Genomic DNA, 20443 nt, shown 5'->3' with positions numbered 1-20443 from the left:
ATCACTGTTTTATTGTCTCTTTCTGCATGTCCATCACGTATGTAAGCCTTCTGATCCTAATAAATATGGAGAAAGGACCCTTATTCAGGGTTCTCATTTCCTCCTGGACGTTAGCCTCTCTTGTATAAAATTCTACATCCATCCTCTTGCTGGACAAGAGAGAACACAAGACTCAAAGTCTGCAACAATAGGATATCAGAATGGATAAAAAAAGCTAGATCCATCTATATGCTGTCTACAAGAGACTCATTTTAGACCTGAGGACACCTGCACATTGAAAGTGAGGGGATGGAGAACCATCTATCATGCTAATGGATGTCAAAAGAAAGGCAGAGTAGCCATACTTATATCAGACAAACTAGATTTTAAAATAAAGACTGTATCAAGAGATGCAGAAGGGAATTATATAATAATTAAGGCTCTACCCATCAAGAAGAGCTAACAATTGTAAATGTTCATGTCCCCAATGTGGAAGTATCCAAATATGTAAATCAATTAATCACAAGCATAAACAAATGTATAGATAATAATACCATAATTGTAGGGGACTTTAATACTCAGAGCAATGGACAGATAATTTAAGCAGAAAATCAATAAGGAAAGAAAGGCTCTGACTGACACACTGGACCAGGTGGACTTAACAGATATATTCAGAACATTTTATTCAAAAGCAGCAGCATACACATTCTTCTCGAGTGCACATGGAACATTCTCCAAAATAGATCACATACTGGATCACAAAACAGCCCTCAACAAGTATAAAAGATTGAGATCATACCATGAATATTTTCAGATCACAACACTATGAAACTTGTAATCAACCACAAGAAAAAATCTGGAAAGCCCCCAAATACACGGAGGTTAAAGAACATCATACTAAAGAACAAATGCGTCAACCAGGAAATTAAAAAAGAAATTAAAAAATATATGGAAACAAATGAAAATGAGAACACAGAAGTCCAAACCCTTTGGGACGCAGCAAAAGCAGTCTTAAGAGGAAAATACGTCGCAATTCAGGACTATTTCAAGAAGCAAGAAAGGTCCCAAATATACAACCTAACCTTCCACCTAAAGGAGCTAGAAAGGCAGCAGCAAAGAAAGCATATCTGCAAAATCCCTTGACAGCAGTACCTATATTACTATTTGGTGGAATAATCTTGTGGGGAGGGTCATCTTTAGAACTCTACCCACCACAAGAAATTTCTCTTAGAAAATTTCTAAGAGTGATTTTCTCTTAGACCTATGAATTAATTACATGTATGAATTTAAGTTTAAATGTATCTATGTCTTCTGGCATAAGTTTTAATTGTTTACATATAATTTCACTAGTAGTGTGATCTATATGCATTTGTTGAATCTCTCTTTGTGCTCTAGCATATGGTTAACTTTTAAGAACAACTCATCTGTACTTGCAAAGAATATGTATTCTCTAATTATTAAGCACAGAGTTCTATATTGGTGTTTGAGGTCAACCTTTTTTTTTTTTTTTAATTCAAATCTTACATATCCTCAATTTTTTTCCTATTTGACCTAGCAGTTTCTACAAGATGTGTATTAAAATTTTCCATTTTGGCCCTTTTATTTTTTATTTTTATTTTTTTTAAATTTTTTTTTTCAACATTTATTTATTTTTGGGACAGAGAGAGACAGAGCATGAACGGGCGAGGGGCAGAGAGAGAGGGAGACACAGAATCGGAAACAGGCTCCAGGCTCCGAGCCATCAGCCCAGAGCCTGACGCGGGGCTCGAACTCACGGACCGCGAGATCGTGACCTGGCTGAAGTCGGACGCTTAACCGACTGCGCCACCCAGGCGCCCCCATTTTGGCCCTTTTAATTTAAAGATAAAGAAATTGAGGTCCAGCAACTTTTTTTTAATTTAAATTTGTTTAATGTTTATTTTTTGAGAGAGAGAGAGAGAGAGCACAAGCAGGGTAGGGGAAGAGAGAGAAGGAGACACAGAATCCCAAGCAGGCTCCAAGCTCTGAGCTGTCAGCACAGAGCCTGACATGGGGCTTGAACTCATGAGCTGCAAGATCATGACCTGAGCCAAAGTTGGTCACTTAACTGACTGAGCCACCCAGGTGCCCCGAAGTCCAGCAACTTTAAGTGACTTGCCCAGGTTCCCATGGTTAGTTGTGGCAGAGTTGGGGAAGAACTCAGGTATCTCCCATATTGACATTCAAGACATTTATTCCAAAAAGAAAAACCAGTAATTTTAATTTTGTTTATTTCTCTTATAATCACAATACTCCCTGTCAGTTTGAGGTCATATTGGCCATTGGAAAACAAAGCACCATTCTTATTATTCCCCATTTGATCTTAGACTGCTGAGCAAATTATTTAATTATAGGAGAGTTATTTTCTATAGGTAAAGTAGCTATCACAACTCCCATAATACGCCCTTCCTAATCTCCCATATATGTCAAGGATAAGCACCTTCAGCCAGAAGTTTAACAGGAAGGCATGTTTCAGAAAGTCTAGTAGAGCATCTCCTTCACTGACCTTTGGCCTTGTTTACATTCTGATACAAGAGCACTCCCATTTTAAAAATGTATTTATTTATTTAAAAAAATTTTTTAATGTTTATTTTTTAGAGAGAGAGAGACAGAGTGCAAGCAGGGAAGGAGAAGAGAGAGAGGGAGACACAGAATCTGAAGCAGGCTCCAGGCTCTGAGCTGTCAGCACAGAGCCCGATGTGGGGCTTGAAGTCACGAGCCACAAGATCATGACCTGAGCCAAAATCGGCCACTTAACTGATTGAGCCACCCAGGCACCCCTAAATGTATTTATTCTTTTGAAAAGCAAACTACTTTGATGAAAAGCAAACTCAGGAGTGAAGTCGTTAAATATAACTAAACACCTTTTAAATATAAATAACATATATTTACTGATTAGTATCAGGTAAATGTCTAGACTATCCCAAATTCTTATCTCAGAGAAAAAAAATCAGAGACAACTGCAAAGAAGACGCTTTGTAGTTACCAGACAATGGACTCTCTGGGAAAAATTGCTCTAGTGTGTCAGAGATTTCTGTTGAATAATCTATTTATGTTTTTTGGTAATGCATTTGTGTTTGCACCTTTATCATTAGCCTTTATTTTTTAAAATGTTTGTTTGTTTATTTATTTATTTATTTATTTTGAGAGAGAGAGTGAGCAGGGTAGGGGCAGAGAGAGAGAGAGAGAGAATGAGAATCCTAAGCAGGCTCTTTGCTGTCAGTGCAGAGCCCAACATGGGGCTCCGTCTCACAAACCATGAGATCATGACCTGAGCAGAAATCAAGAGGTGGACACCTAACCAACTAAGCCACCCAGGCATGCTCATCAGCCTTTATTTTTATCAGTAGATTCTTATATAGCTTTTCTGGGTCATACACAACTAACAAAGGGGGAGATGAGAGAGGATATGGAGGAATTTTTTTATAGATTCATGGTTTGAATGACTATACAAGGAATGCATACCAATGTCCCAGGCTTGAGAGCTCAGGCAGGCCAAGAGGCATCAAGGAGGGCAGCAGGAGAATGGCCACGACCCCCTAGTATCATCTGCCATCCCACTGTACCATCAGTCACTGCCCTCACACAGCTCTCCATTCAGCATTCCTAATCCCAACCCTAGGCCAGACTCTGATCACTATATCCTTCATCTTGAGGAAAGGGATGCACAGAGCTGGGCTGGTTAGTACACCCTGCCCAGGGACTGCAGAGCAGCTTAAAAGTAACACAGAGAGACCACCCAACCCATAACACTGGATGACAATCAGTCCTGGCCCACCCCACTCCTGCTCACCTATGACCAACAAGCCCAAGTGACTTGCTCTCAGTTTCCATACAAACACACCTGAGTATATGATTTTTAAGCACATTCCAAGTAGCAGCTTCTCAGACTTGGCCTCTCCTTTCTCATAAGTATAATAACCAAATCAGAAACTCACTAAATCTCAACTATCATGCATTAATGGCCACCTACCTATCTCTTGCTTTACTTAGTTCCTCACCTCATTGCCCTAAAAGGGCACTGTGTAAGGCTAATAAACACTCACTTTTAGGCTGACCAGAGCCAAATATGCCCATACTTCAGCATTGTGGTTGTTCAATGCATTGGCTTCAGAGAGAGCATCTTCAGCTTCCGTGAGCTCCTCCAGCTTGACAGAAAAAAGAAAAGTATGAGTTAAGTCAAAGAAGTTTTCCCTTAAGCCAGCTGGAATTAGTGTAGTTAAAAACATTGTGTTCAAATAACACTGGTGTGTGTGACCTATACAAACAGTTTTCAATTTTTTAATTTTTAGCAGAACTCTTTCTTCAAACAAAATCTTATGTGGTAGCCCAACCTGTTAAAAGCAGAACTGCTCTGATTAAAAATCCAGGTAGAGCAAACTGGAGTCCTGCCTGCTAGGCTCTCAACTTACACCCCTCTCTTCCTCCTTTCCTCTACAGCAGTCCCATCAGGGCCTCCCTGAACCATGGAGCTTCAGGTGCCAAGATTGGAAAACCAGAAGTATTCACTACTGTGTGTGCATCATTCAGTGATTTTCCAATACACAGTAGGCTGTCAGATACATTTGTGGTTTCTTCCTTTACATCATGCACCCCTTTCTTAAGGTTAAAGTCCCATTAGCCTGCCAAAATACTATTGCTCAGACAGCTTCCCTTCCCCTAATATTAGTTATTGACAGCACAGTCTTGAGGAATCAATACAATATTCAGACTCTAAAATTCTCCCTGAGCTCTGGACACATGGGTATCATTGCTGCTTCCTAAAAGTAAGTTTGCTTTGTAAAATCTTCCAAAAGGTCACCTAAGAAAGAAATAAGTCACTCTTCTCCCCAGTAAAATAGCTCTTCTTTTTTTCTGTTTGAGAAAAGAAAAGTATGGGTTTCCAGGCCCAAGACAATATGAAGAATGACTTTTAAGCAATGCCCAGACTTTGGTCCACACCTTAAATGTCTCTAAAATATTGAATCAATATTCAATCAATGTATTGATTCATTATTCAACCAACATTATTCAATCAATTATACTTGCTAATGATTTATTCAGTATACCAGGTACTGTGAATAAAAAGATGACATACAAGCTTTACCCTCAAAGGGTTCACTGACAGATATGTAAAGAAATAAATAAAACAAAATGAAAACCCAAACACATAAATAGTTCCAATACAGAATAAACATTTCTGTAATAAAAGCATATATATGATCTAGTGGAGGGAAATAGGAAAATGGGAATATTTCTGCACTGAAATTAAAGGGCAGCTCTAAAGTGAATCTTGAAGAATAAAAAGGAGTTTGTTAGCTGTACAAGGTGAAGAAAGCATTCCAGGTGAAAGCAATATCATATACAAAGGCATGGAGGCACAAGAGAATGTGGTGTGGTCAGGAAACTCTTAAGTATTCTTGTGTGTCTGGAGAGAAGAGAGAGATTAGGGAAAAGACAATAAGCAGATGAAACTAAAGTGTTAGGTGAGACCAGATCATATGTATTCATTCAAAGGAATGTAAATTTTATTCTGAAATAAGGATAGCCATTGAATGGTTTAAGTAGGGGAGTAACATAGTATTTCCAGATTTTAAAGGCCACTTTGATAACAATGTGGGAGATGAATTGAAGGAAGACAGATTATCCTAGAAGATGAGGGATGAGGCTTGAATTAGAGCTGTAAAAATAGGGATGAGAGGAGACAACAGACTTAAGAGACATTTAGGAGATAAAATCAATAGGATATTTGGTGCCTAGTTAAAAGTAATAGGAGAAGTAGACTAGGACAGCTTTTTTAACATTTATTTATTTTTGAGACAGAGAGAGACAGAGCATGAACGGGGGAGGGGCAGAGAGAGGGAGACACAGAATCTGAAACAGGCTCCAGGCTCTGAGCTTTCAGCACAGAGCCTGACGCGGGGCTGGAACCCACAGACCGTGAGATCATGACCTGAGCCGAAGTCGGCCGCTTAACCGACTGAGCCACCCAGGCGCCCCTAGGACAGCTTTTAAGTTTCTGGCTTGGTTGATTGGGTTCATTACAGTCCCATTCATGAAGACATGGAATACAGGAGAAGGGGTAGGCTTTCAGAATATGAGAATCCTTCAGAGATAGGTTATATTTCAGTTATGCACATTTTGAGGTGTATTTTACACTGTTTAAAGGTCAGAACTTGAAAAGTGTTATGCATTAAAGGTTTATAATTCATTGGGGCACAAGTGGTAGTTAAGGCCACTGGGATAGATGTTATTTCTTAGGGTGAATAAATATGGTGACAGGAAAAGAGGGCTGACTATAGAACTCCGAGTGGGGGTGGGGGGACCCAACAATTATGGTGGCTAAAAAAACTAGGAGCTGGCAAAAAAAAAAAAAAAAAAAAAAAAAAAAAGGCTGAGAAAGAGATACCAGACAGGAAGGCATGGAACTGGAAGGAGGTAAATGAAGTATTATGGAAACCTAGGGAGGAGAGGGCTTCAGGAAGAAGGCACTCAATGGAGTTAAGCTTCAGAGAGACTTAACCTAAGTGTCTGTGGCATCTGGCAATTAGGATGTTATCAGGAACTTCTGTCAGAAGGGTCAGTAAGTTGGTAAAGGTAAAGCGGTAAAGTGGTAAGCCTAATTGCAATGAAGTGAAACGTAAATGGGACCTGGGATATGAACAGATAATTCACAAGTAAAGAAATACACACATCACACGATTTCAACCTCATTCATGATGAAAATGCAAATTAAGATACCTATCAAATTGGCAAATGATATTACCCACTTTCAATGAGGTAACAGTGAAATGTACTCTCATACCTTCTGGCAGAGTATAAATCAGTACATACCCTTCCTAGGGGCACATTGATGCTGTAATTTAAAGACTTTTAAAATCTACATTCTTTAAGGATGGATCTTAAGGAAATAATCAGAATTAAGCATAGAGATTTATGTCCAAGAACGTTTATCTCAGCTTCATTTATAATAGTATAATTGTAGAAACTAACATGTCCAATAATGAGTGATCAGATAAACTACGGTATGTCCACACATTGGTATAGTATGACTAAAACGCTGGTAGGGAATAGGGATTACTTAAACATCTTAGTGGCATGGCTTAATCCAAGGTGTTTTCTTTAGTTTCTGGTCAGTAAGACAAATTACATGGTCACTTCATTTATGCATCCAAACAAGGGGACACCAAGAAGTCATCTGAAATCGTGTTATAGACTCTTTGGTGATGTGAGAAGATATCAATGCTATACTGTTTAAGTAGAAAAAAAGATTGGGGCGCCTGGGTGGCGCCGTCGGTTAGGCGTCCGACTTCAGCCAGGTCACGATCTCGCGGTCTGTGAGTTCGAGCCCCGCGTCCGGCTCTGGCCTGATGGCTCAGAGCCTGGAGCCTGTTTCCGATTCTGTGTCTCCCTCTCTCTCTGCCCCTCCCCCGTTCATGCTCTGTCTCTCTCTGTCCCAAAAATAAATAAAAAACGTTGAAAAAAAATTAAAAAAAAAAGATTACAAAGCAGTAAATATATTATTTACAATTTTATACATTAAAATTACTTTCATATATGTATAAAAAAGACTGCAGTAAAATGCATTCAAATGTTGACAGTGCTTATCACTGAATGGTTGGATTACGGATGCTTTTATGTTTTCTTCACATTTTGTATCTTCTAAATGTTCCATAATGAATATATATTACCTTCATGCTTAAAAAAACAGCAATAAGGAAGAGGAGACAGGAAACACAGACAATTCATTTGATTTTTATCACTGTGGTTAAATAAGAAGGGGGAAAGTATGGGGAAAGAGTTGAGAAGGGAAGGATAAAATAAAAAGAAAAAAATAAGAGAGTAAGTTATTAGGAGAAAATGAGAGGGTTAGAATCAAGAATACATTGAAGAAATTAGACATGAATAGCAGGATGCATGCCTCTTTCAAAGATTGTAAGAATGGGGCGCCTGGGTGGCGCAGTCGGTTAAGCGTCCGACTTCAGCCAGGTCACGATCTCGCGGTCCGGGAGTTCGAGCCCCGCGTCGGGCTCTGGGCTGATGGCTCAGAGCCTGGAGCCTGTTTCCGATTCTGTGTCTCCCTCTCTCTCTGCCCCTCCCCCGTTCATGCTCTGTCTCTCTCTGTCCCCAAAAAAATAAATAAAACGTTGAAAAAAAAAATTAAAAAAAAAAAAAAGATTGTAAGAAAAAAAAGGAAAGGGTGACTGGAGAGTTTTTAGGGGTCGTGGAGTAAAAAATCTACCAGAAGCTGTAGCATCTCCTCCTGAATACAGAAGGGCCATAGAGCTTAATAAGAATCAATCAATTTCTGTCCATCAACTGATGAATGGATAAAGAAATTGTGGTATATATACACAATGGAGTACTATGTGGCAATGAGAAAAAATGAAATATGGCCTTTTGTAGCAACGTGGATGGAACTGGAGAGTGTAATGCTAAGTGAAATAAGCCATACAGAGAAAGACAGATACCACATGGTTTCACTCTTATGTGGATCCTGAGAAACTAAACAGGAACCCATGGGGGAGGGGAAGGAAAAAAAAAAAAAAAAAGAGGTTAGAGTGGGAGAGAGCCAAAGCATAAGAGACTCTTAAAAACTGAGAACAAACTGAGGGTTGATGGGGGGTGGGAGGGAGGGGAGGGTGGGTGATGGGTATTGAGGAGGGCACCTTTTGGGATGAGCACTGGGTGTTGTATGGAAACCAATTTGTCAATAAATTTCATATATATAAAAAATAAAAAAAATAAAAAAAAAAAAAAAAAAAAAAAAAAAAAAAAAAAAAAAAAAAAGAATCAATCAATTTCTTTAATTTAATTGAGTAGATTCTTCATTTATCATATCACTTTCCCCTTACAGATAACATCATAAAATTAAGAGTTTCTGTACCAAATAACATGAAATTTTTTATTATATAACTTCCTGGTTCCGGTTTTTGTGCGAGTTTTTAAAGAATTTTTTTCTTATAGTACAGATTGTTTAGTTTACTGAACACCTTTGAAAAGTAAATCTTCCCACCATCATTACAAACGTCCAGGGTGCTTAGAAGACCAAGGAATCAAGGTCAGCTGTATTCACAGTCTTGAGCCTTCACCCTCTTACCCGATAACAGGCGATTCCCAGTCCTAGCCAGGTAAGGCACGAAGGTGATCTCTTACAGGCTTGCAGGTAGGTTTTCTTTGCCTTTTCATACTGTAGGAAGAAAGCGCCCCTAAGCTATTGTTCTTCTGGAAGTTTCAAATGTTGTATTGCTAAGTTAGTCATGGGGCATCTGTAGTTGTACCAAAGACCTATCTAAGTTAAAGGAACCCTTAAATTGTTTTTTTTGTTTGTTTGTTTAGAGCAGTTTTAGGTTCACAGCAAAATTGAGAGGAAGGTACAGAGATTTCTCATATACATCCTGTTGCTGCATATGCATAACCTCTCCCATTATCAACATGCCCCATCAGAGTGGTACCTTTGTTACAACTGATGAAACTATGCTAATACATCTTCATCACCTAAAGCCCATGGTTTACCTTAAGGTTTGCATTTGATGTTATACATTCCATAGGTTTGGACAAATGTATAATGACATGTATCCATTATTAGAGTATTTTCACTGTCCTAAAAATCCTCTGTGCTCCATCTATTCATCACTTCCCTTCCCCAACCCAATCACTGATTTCTTTACTATCTCCATAGTTTTGTCTTTTCCAGAATGTCATACAGTTGGAATCATACAATATGCACCCTTCTCAGATTGGCTTCTTTCACTTAGTAATATCTATTTAAGCTTCCTTTATGTTTCTTCATGGTTTGCTAGCTTATCTCTTTTTAGCACTGAGTGATACAGGAAACATTAAGAAAAACTAAAAAAAATTTTTCAGAAGAAGTAGATTACTTCTTGTCTTGTATCTCCAATGTGAGAGATGCAACTATAGGTAAGCCTCAGCAAATAGCCTAAGAATTGCTTGCCTAGGGAAATTGCTTGCCTTGACTACATAAGTCAGAAGCTCTATTCAGATGCAGCTTGCAATGATGTCAGAAAGGAAAGTTTCTTTCAGGGAAGTACACTGCAATGGGATAGTGATTTTTCTCTCTCAAGCCTATGTGAGCCATCATACTTACATTATAATGCATTGTAATTTCTTGTTGCTCTTGTTTTATTTTATATAGAAAGAAAATTGGGTGTTCTGGAGGCAGAAATGGAATGAAGTCAAAACAAAAACAGAATCAAAAGGACTTTGGCAAAATATTGATAATTGTTAACATGGGATGGTTAGCCCATGTTGGTTCATTCTACTATTCTATTTTATATGTATTTGAAATTTTCCATAACAGAAAGTTTCTTTTAGAAGGTCTTGGGGTGGTTCCTAAAATATGGACAGTAATTACTAAAGAGTCAGGTCAGAGTGTCCTATGGAATGGGGCTAGCTACCCTCAGCCAAATAAACTATAAACCTCTGTGCTGAGGAAGAAGTTTGGAGAAGGTCTTTTGATATTTTCCATTAATAAAGTCAAGCTAAGAATGTTTTTACTACTGCTAATAAAAGGAAGTTTGCTTAAATAGTAACTACAATAACATTTATTGTATAAATGTATACATTTATGATACAGCTTTTTAGTATCATAGTGGTTAAAACCACAGACTGTAGTATTAGACTGCCTGGGTTTGAATACTGATTCTATTAATTACTAGTTTCTCTAATGTTGGTCAAGTCACTTTACTTTTGGATGTAAAAGTATCATTATTATATGAGTATGTGTAGTCCACACAGATGAATGCTAATGCTTGAACTGTAGTCAGGTCTCAGACCATAACCTGATTTATTTACATGGTTACTCCCCATCCTGTATCCCTCACCTCTTTCTCTTCCAGATAGATGTGTCCCAGTCGCAGGAAGATGAAGTGCATCTCAGAAGCATCCACTACAAAACTAATGGTTCGCTCATAGCATGCCTTGGCCTCAGCATGATTTCCACTTAGAAAATAGAGATGGCCCTTCATGCCCCAGACATTAGGGTTCTGAGAAAGTAAAGAACAAGTGGTACCTGGGATGAGGTGGTATTTATAAATACATTAATGATCTTTGTTTAACATTTAAAATTAGATTAAGTCCTTTTTTCCTTTTCCTAATAGCATTCAATTAGAAAGAGGGCCATTCAGTTGCACTGGGAGATATTTTTCTAGGTCTGCTCTCTCATTTCTTTCTTGCATTCTTCAAAACCATTTTGTTTTTGGGGTAAATATTAAGAAAAACATTCAAATATAACCAAGACAATGTTCACAATGAGAAAACAGAAGAAGTCCAGAAGACTTGAAATAGATCAACTATCTGCTAAAGAGCTATCCTTACCCTTTTCTCTGCCTTTTGCAAAACTCATAACTGCTTGAGAAAAACAATGGAAGGAAATACATGAGTTTACTGATAGTTGATGACCTCTAACTCTGGTAACTAGAAATCTACCCATGACTTGGCATCACCACCTCTAAGAAAGGCTGCTTGCCCCTCTTCTAAACTAAACTCAAGAGATTCTAGCAAAAGCTATTACCAGGTAGTCCATCTGGGCTGCTTGTTGAAGATATTCCTCTGCCTTGGCAAAGTCCTTCTTGAGAAGGTGTGTCTGGGCCAGCACCAAGTAATACTCACAGCTGGGGCCTCCTTGAGGGCATAACAGCTCATGTGCAAGCACTCTGTGCACATACTACAAGGAAAAATCAGATTATAAGGAATATGTAAATGGCTGCATTGTTCAGTTCCATAGCTCTTGCAGTTGAATATTATGTCCCTGAAAACAACTAATAAGAAACATATTATAGAATGAAATGATTATCAACTTCAAAAATTAGAGGTGAATTATAAAGATTCAGCACATCATGGTTCCATTACCAGCTACTCACATAGTCACAAAATATTGACATTCTGGTCTTGCTGGTCATTGTACTATATAAGTTTTAGCCTGTATTTGTTATGTTGCAGACAAAAGCACTTCATCAATCACTTCATTTATACATGAGGTAACATTTTCAGGCAGCTGTAATTACTAAGGAAACTTATGGTAAAGCAAAACCCCTCTTCTAAAGTTCTAGACTTGGGACTTGGAAAAGTAAATGTCTGTTTCTGACAAACTCTCATTTATGTTTGCCAGTTTTATACTTTGGGCTTTTCTTTGTTTTTAATACTATACAAAGCTTGCAAATTTGACAAAGTCAGATGTACCTGCTCAGCAGAGGGGAAGCCCTTCTTTTCTTCTCCCTCTGTTCTCATCTTAGCCTATAATATAGAAACTTCCACTAACACTTATACCTTCTTAGGAAAATAGTGGGAGGAGGCTCTGTAGCTGTTCCCTCTACCTGCATTTCTGGCTCTTTGCCATGGGGTGATAGTGACTTATTTAATCCGAGAGACAGAAAGTCTGTTTCTCTACTAGGAAAGGTTAATGTGTTAAAAGTTCTTGTTTGACGTGGCCCACTCCAAGCCAGGTCATAATTCTTTCCCTTTCTTGAGCTTCCTCATCCTCAAGTGGAACATGCACTCTGCAGGATCAGAGCCACTCTCCTGGCTCCCGGATCTTTCTGACTCCTTGCTTCATGGATATATTTCTTGTTTCCCATGTGGTAGGAAGACCTCACAGAATGTTCTTCTCTGGGAGAAGGGGGTAATTCTCCAGTAATTCTACCTGTCAGGTAAGTCAAATCTGAGACCAGTCACATCTCCAGCCCATTTTTTTTTTTCAATATATGAAATTTATTGTCAAAATGGTTTCCATACAACACCCAGTGCTCATCCCAAAAGATGCCCTCCTCAATACCCATCACCCACCCCCCCACCCCCCATCAACCCTCAGTTTGTTCTCAGTTTTTAAGAGTCTCTCATGCTTTGGCTCTCTCCCACTCTAACCTCTTTTTTTTTTCCTTCCCCTCCCCCATGGGTTTCTGTCAAGTTTCTCAGGATCCACATAAGAGTGAAAACATATGGTATCTGTCTTTCTCTGTATGGCTTATTTCACTTAGCATCACACTCTCCAGTTCCATCCACGTTGCTACAAAGGGCCATATTTCATTCTTTCTCATTGCCCTGTAGTACTCCATTGTGTATATAAACCACAATTTCTTTATCCATTCATCAGTTGATGGACATTTAGGCTCTTTCCATAATTTGGCTATTGTTGAGAGTGCTGCTATGAACATTGGGGTACAAGTGCCCCTATGCATCAGTACTCCTGTATCCCTTGGGTAAATTCCTAGCAGTGCTATTGCTGGGTCATAGGGTAGGTCTATTTTTAATTTTCTGAGGAAACTCCACACTGCTTTCCAGAGTGGCTGCACCAATTTGCATTCCCACCAACAGTGCAAGAGGGTTCCCATTTCTCCACATCGTCTCCAGCATCTATAGTCTCCTGATTTGTTCATTTTGGCCACTCTGACTGGCGTGAGGTGATATCTGAGTGTGGTTTTGATTTGCATTTCCCTGATAAGGAGCGACGTTGAACATCTTTTCATGTGCCTGTTGGCCATCCGGATGTCTTCTTTAGAGAAGTGTCTATTCATGTTTTCTGCCCATTTCTTCACTGGGTTATTTGTTTTTTGGGTGTGGAGTTTGGTGAGCTCTTTATAGATTTTGGACACTAGCCCTTTGTCCGATATGTCATTTGCAAATATCTTTTCCCATTCCATTGGTTGCCTTTTAGTTTTGTTGGTTGTTTCCTTTGCTGTGCAGAAGCTTTTTATCTTCATAAGGTCCCAGTAATTCATTGTTGCTTTTAATTCCCTTGCCTTTGGGGATGTGTCGAGTAAGAGATTGCTACGGCTGAGGTCAGAGAGGTCTTTTCCTGCTTTCTCCTCTAAGGTTTTGATGGTTTCCTGTCTCACATTCAGGTCCTTTATCCATGTTGAGTTTATTTTTGTGAATGGTGTGAGAAAGTGGTCTAGTTTCAACCTTCTGCATGTTGCTGTCCAGTTCTCCCAGCACCATTTGTTAAAGAGACTGTCTTTTTTCCATTGGATGTTCTTTCCTGCTTTGTCAAAAATTAGTTGGCCATACTTTTGTGGGTCTAGTTCTGGGGTTTCTATTCTATTCCATTGGTCTATGTGTCTGTTTTTGTGCCAATACCATGCTGTCTTGATGATGACACCTTTGTATTAGAGGCTAAAATCTGGGATTGTGATGCCTCCTGCTTTGGTCTTCTTCTTCAAAATTACTTTGGCTATTCGGGGCCTTTTGTGGTTCCATATGAATTTTAGGATTGCTTGTTCTAGTTTCGAGAAGAATGCTGGTGCAATTTTGATTGGGATTGCATTGAATGTGTAGATAGCTTTGGGTAGTATTGACATTTTGACAATATTTATTCTTCCAATCCATGAGCAGGGAATGTCTTTCCATTTCTTTAAATCTTCTTCAATTACCTTCATAAGCTTTCTATAGTTTTCAGCATACAGATCTTGTACATCTTTGGTTAGATTTATTCCTAGGTATTTTATGCTTCTTGGTGCAATTGTGAATGGGATCAGTTTCTTTATTTGTCTTTCTGTTGCTTCATTGTTAGTGTATAAGAATGCAACTGATTTCTGTACATTGATTTTGTATCCTGAAACTTTGCTGAATTCATGTATCCGTTCTAGCATACTTTTGGTGGAGTCTATCGGATTTTCCATGTATAGTATCATGTCATCTGCAAAAAGTGAAAGCTTGACTTCATCTTTGCCAATTTTGATGCCTTTGATTTCCTTTTGTTGTCTGATTGCTGATGCTAGAACTTCCAACACTATGTTAAACAACAGCGGTGAGAGTGGGCATCCCTGTCGTGTTCCTGATCTCAGGGAAAAAGCTCTCAGTTTTTCCCCGTTGAGGATGATGTTAGCTGTGGGCTTTTCATAAATGGCTTTTATGATCTTTAAGTATGTTCCTTCTATCCCGACTTTCTCAAAGGTTTTTATTAAGAAAGGATGCTGAATTTTGTCAAAGGACTTTTCTGCATCGATTGACAGGATCATACGGTTCTTCTCTTTTCTTTTATTAATGTGATGTATCACGTTGATTGATTTGTGAATGTTGAACCAGCCCTGCATCCCAGGAATGAATCCCACTTGATCATGGTGAATAATTCTGTTTATATGCTGTTGAATTCGATTTGCTAGTATCTTATTGAGAATTTTTGCATCCATATTCATCAGGGATATTGGCCTGTAGTTCTCTTTTGTTACTGGGTCTCTGTGTGGTTTGGGAATCAAAGTAATACTGGCTTCATAGAATGAGTCTGGAAGTTTTCCTTCCCTTTTTATTCCTTGGAATAGCTTGAGAAGGATAGGTATTATCTCTGCTTTAAACGTCTGGTAGAACTCCCCTGGGAAGCCATCTGGTCCTGGACTCTTATTTGTTGGGAGATTTTTGATAACCGATTCAATTTCTTCGCTGGTTATGGGTCTGTTCAAGCTTTCTATTTCCTCCTGATTGAGTTTTGGAAGAGTGTGGGTGTTTAGGAATTTGTCCATTTCTTCCAGGTTGTCCAATTTGTTGGCATATAATTTTTCATAGTATTCCCTGATAATTGTTTGTATCTCTGAGGGATTGGTTGTAATAATTCCATTTTCATTCATGATTTTATCTATTTGGGTCATCTCCCTTTTCTTTTTGAGAAACCTGGCTAGAGGTTTGTCAGTTTTGTTTATTTTTTCAAAAAACCAACTCTTGGTTTCGTTGATCTGCTCTACAGTTTTTTTAGATTCTATATTGTTTATTTCCGCTCTGATCTTTATTATTTATCTTCTTCTGCTGGGTTTAGGCTGCCTTTGCTGTTCTGCTTCTATTTCCTTTAGGTGTGCTGTTAGATTTTGTATTTGGGATTTTTCTTGTTTCTTGAGATAGGCCTGGATTGCAATGTATTTTCCTCTCAGGACTGCCTTTGCTGCATCCCAAAGCATTTGGATTGTTGTATTTTCATTTTTGTTTGTTTCCATATATTTTTTAATTTCTTCTCTAATTGCCTGGTTGACCCACTCATTCGTTAGTAGGGTGTTCTTTAACCTCCATGCTTTTGGAGGTTTTCCAGACTGTTTCCTGTGGTTGATTTCAAGCTTCATAGCATTGTGGTCTGAAAGTATGCATGGTATAATTTCAATTCTTGTATACTTATGAAGGGCTGTTTTGTGACCCAGTATATGATCTATCTTGGAGAATGTTCCATGTGCACTCGAGAAGAAAGTATATTCTGTTGCTTTGGGATGCAGAGTTCTAAATATATCTGTCAAGTCCATCTGATCCAGTGTCTCATTCAGGGCCCTTGTTTCTTTATTGACCATGTGTCTAGATGATCTATCCATTTCTGTAAGTGGGGTGTTAAAGTCCCCTGCAATTACCACATTCTTCTCAATAAGGTTGCTTCTGTTTATGAGTAATTGTTTTATATATTTGGGGGCTCCCATATTCGGCGCATAGACATTTATAACTGTTAGCTCTTCCTGATGGATAGACCTGTAATTATTATATAATGCCCTTCTTCATCTCTTGTTACAGCCTTCAGTTTAAAGTCTAGTTTGTCTGATATAAGTATGGCTACTCCAGCTTTCTTTTGGCTTCCAGTAGCATGATAAATAGTTCTCCATCCCCTCACTCTCAATCTAAAGGTGTCCTCAGGTCTACAATGAGTCTCTTGTAGACAGCAAATAACTGGGTCTTGTTTTTTTATCCATTCTGATACCCTATGTTTTTTGGTTGGCGCATTTAGTCCACTTACATTCAGTGTTATTATAGAAAGATATGGGTTTAGAGTCATTGTGATGTCTGTATGTTTTATGCTTGTAGCGATGTCTTTGGTACTTTATCTCACAGGATCCCCCTTAGGAGCTCTTGTAGGGCTTCTCCAGCCCATTTTTTAAAAAGATTTTATTTATTTATTTTGAGAGAGAGAAACTGTATTCACACATGTGGGGCAGGGGCAGAGGGAGAGGGAGAGAGAGCATCTTAAGCAGGCTCCATGCTCAGCATGGAGCCCAACGTGGAGATCCATCCCATGACTGTGAGATCATGACCTGAGCCGAAATCAAGAGTCAAGGCGCCCCTGCAGCCCAGTGTTACAAGTAATAACTTTAATATTTTTATTCCCCACATAGCACTGTGTATCTGCTTCCAATTGTTTACAACCTAGAGAGAAATGAGGGTATAATTAGCCTCCTGTTAACCCCCAACACTCACATAATATGAATTCCGATAATAAAGTGATATTAGGCTACATATGCCTTTAGAGCCTGATTTTGCTCTGCTGGTATTCTTCAGGGAGCAGATGTATAGTGAGGTACATTTCACTGCTACTTCACTGAAAGTGGGTAATATTATTTGCCAATTTGATACTATCTCAATTTGCATTTTCATCATGAATGATGAGAGTGGTTCACATTTGGATATTCACACCATTGGGCCTACAGTGTGCCCTCGAAAGCATATTTGATATTTGTATCATAATATTAAAGCTTGGAAAGGTACCACTGAATAATCATTTCGCTAAAATCTTTCTATCTACTTGCCCTTTTCCAAATATTCTGACCTGCACAGCATTGACCTTCATCAAGAAGTGTATGGTCTCCATGAAGATGGTGGCAGGAGTTTGGGAAACACCATAAGGGCTGGGATGCAAAAAGGTTGATGAATCTTGACATTTTGATGTTTCTGAAATTATTATATTAAAAGAATAGATGGTTAGACATAAAGGAAAAGAATGTCGGAAGCTCAGACATACAAATGTAGCAAGGAGACTATTCTAATCTATGAGAGAGGTTATAACCTGAAAAGCAATAGATTCCTCTATAGCAATGGTCCCTAAAGATCTCAAAAGTTCTCAAGGTTAGTCTACTGGTGGTTCCAAATGCAAGTCACAACCAATGAAATGGTTTTTTAATGTATGCAGATCATCCTGAATGTGATGTAGATATTCTAAAAATGATCGTTGTTTGAAAATCTTAAGTTTGGGGGCACCTGGGTGGCTCAGTTGGTTAAGTATCTGACTCTTGATTTCAGTTTACGTCATGATTTCATGGTTTGTGGGTTTGAGCTCCACAGAGTGCCATGTCCACACTTTCAGTGCGGAGCCTATTTGGAATTCCTTCTCTACCTCTCTCTCTGCTTCTCTCTCTCTTTTTCTCTCTCTCTCAAAGTAAATAAACTTGAAGAAAAAAGAAAATCATAAGCCTGTAGTTAGCTGCTTCTCTGAGATAATATAAAACCTTGCTTATGGAAAGAGCTACACTACTGAATTTGGATTATCAGAGTTTAGCCTCATATGAAGGAACTTAGGTGATATGACTAATCAACTTCACACAAGTTAAGATCACCATTTTGGTAATCATAAGTGTTTTCATCATTGTCTAGTTTGTTTACGCCCTTCTTTCAAGTGGAAATCTTTATTCCTAAGTACCTTTCTTTGCTGGTATGTCTTTGAGAAGTATTTTGGATGGTTTTTGGCTGATAGTTGGATCTTGATATTGTAGGGACAAAATGTTTTCTCGTGAATCAGACTGCAGTTTGGAGGATTCTTCAAGAAAGTCATCTAGAATGTATGATGGATCTCTTGGTCCTAAATAGATTAAACTTGAATGAGAAAAAAACCCCACCTTCCTACATTGGATATTAAAAGGTTATTACAGGAGATAAAATATAATTATTTTCAAAGCATAAGAAACATATTACCTAAATATTGTAAGGACAGACTTCTTTTGCAGCCTTTAATATTTTTTTTAAAAAAAGATTTTATTTTTAAGTAATCTCTAGATCCAACAAGGCTCGAGCTTACAACCTTGAGATCTAGCGTCCCATGTTCCACTGACTAAGCCAGCCAGGTGCCCCAAACTTTTAACATTTCTGAATAATTTGAAGAGTACAAGCTAAACTGATAGCACAGCTTTCTATAACTAGGACCCCTAGTCCAACCCTCCTGCTAGCCTAAGTCATGAAAATGTCAAACAAATACCTATCATAAAAGTTATTTGCTAAACCCAGCATGTCAAGAAAGTTAATATATTTTTAGATTAAATTAAAACTCTTGAAGGACAGGAATTCTACTCATTTTATCTCAGTGTTCAAAAATCACCATCATCGAGGGCTTTTGGAAGATGGCGGCGTAGGAGGACGCTGGGCTCACCGCGCGTCCTGCTGATCACTTAGATTCCACCTACACCTGCCTAAATAACCCAGAAAACCGCCAGAGGATTAGCAGAACGGAGTCACCAGACCCAAGTGCAGACGAGAGGCCCACGGAAGAGGGTAGGAAGGGCGGCGAGGCGGTGCGCGCTCCACGGACTGGCGGGAGGGAGCCGGGGCGGAGGGGCGGCTCGCCGGCCAAGCAGAGTCCCTGAGTCTGGCTTGCAAAAGTGGAGGGGCCTGACGGACTGTGTTCCGACAGCAAGCGCGACTTAGCGTCTGGGAGGTCATAAGTTAACAGCTTTGCTCGGAAAGCGGGAAGGCTGGAGGACAAAGGGAGGGTGAGCTGCGGAGCTCCCGGACGACAGAGCTCAGTTTGGCGGGGAACAAAGGCGCTCGCCAGCGCCATCTCCCCCGCCCATCCCCCAGCCAAAATCCCAAAGGGAACCGGTTCCGGCCAGGGAAATTGCTCCCTCCGCGCAAACACCCAACTCTGTGCTTCTGCGGAGCCAAACCTCTGGCAGCGGATCTGATTCCCTCCGGCTGCCACAGGGCCCCTCCTGAAGTGGATCACCTAAGGAGAAGCAAGCTAAGCCTGCCCCCCCTGCCGCCATGCACCTTGCCTTCCCACCGCAGCTAATACGCCAGATCCCCAGCATCACAAGCCTGGCATTGTGCAAGTAGCCCAGACGGGCCACGCCACCCCACAGTGAATCCCGCCCCTAGGAGAGGGGAAGAGAAGGCACACACCAGTCTGACTGTGGCCCCAGCGGTGGGCTGGGGGCAGACATCAGGACTGACTGCGGCCCCGCCCACCAACTCCAGTTATACACCACAGCACAGGGGAAGTGCCCTGCAGGCCCTCACCACACCAGGGACTATCCAAAATGACCAAGCGGAAGAATTCCCCTCAGAAAAATCTCCAGGAAATAACAACAGCTAATGAGCTGATCAAAAAGGATTTAAATAATATAACAGAAAGTGAATTTAGAATAATAGTCATAAAATTAATCGCTGGGCTGGAAAACAGTATACAGGACAGCAGAGAATCTCTTGCTACAGAGATCAAGGGACTAAGGAACAGTCACGAGGAGCTGAAAAACGCTTTAAATGAAATGCAAAACAAAATGCAAACCACCACGGCTCGGATGGAAGAGGCAGAGGAGAGAATAGGTGAACTAGAAGATAAAGTTATGGAAAAAGAGGAAGCTAAGAAAAAGAGAGATAAAAAAATCCAGGAGTATGAGGGGAAAATTAGAGAACTAAGTGATACACTAAAAAGAAATAATATACGCATAATTGGTATCCCAGAGGAGGAAGAGAGAGGGAAAGGTGCTGAAGGGGTACTTGAAGAAAT

General features: G+C 39.5%; 1 protein-coding gene across 6 annotated transcripts in view; it reads right to left on the bottom strand.

The window, feature by feature from the left end:
• CFAP70 (cilia and flagella associated protein 70) overlaps positions 1-20443 on the bottom strand; it is a 112043-nt gene that overhangs the window by 9907 nt on the left and 81693 nt on the right. For 4 of the 6 annotated variants that reach the window (XM_032595218.1, XM_030334368.1, XM_030334372.1 and 1 more), the window contains 6 exons: positions 18365-18523; positions 17498-17619; positions 11510-11662; positions 10821-10982; positions 9077-9166; positions 4044-4145 (listed from right to left, as the gene is read on the bottom strand). In XM_032595218.1, the coding sequence (XP_032451109.1) occupies positions 4044-4145; positions 9077-9166; positions 10821-10982; positions 11510-11662; positions 17498-17619; positions 18365-18523 (788 nt within the window). The remainder of the gene's footprint in view (positions 1-4043; positions 4146-9076; positions 9167-10820; positions 10983-11509; positions 11663-17497; positions 17620-18364; positions 18524-20443) is intronic. The other 2 variants (XM_032595220.1, XM_032595221.1) reach the window with 2 other exon arrangements.

Source organism: Lynx canadensis, chromosome D2 (assembly GCF_007474595.2).
Source record: "Lynx canadensis isolate LIC74 chromosome D2, mLynCan4.pri.v2, whole genome shotgun sequence".
In the NCBI taxonomy this organism is placed as follows: Eukaryota; Metazoa; Chordata; class Mammalia; order Carnivora; family Felidae; genus Lynx; species Lynx canadensis.
This window is presented reverse-complemented; position numbering and strand designations above follow the sequence as displayed.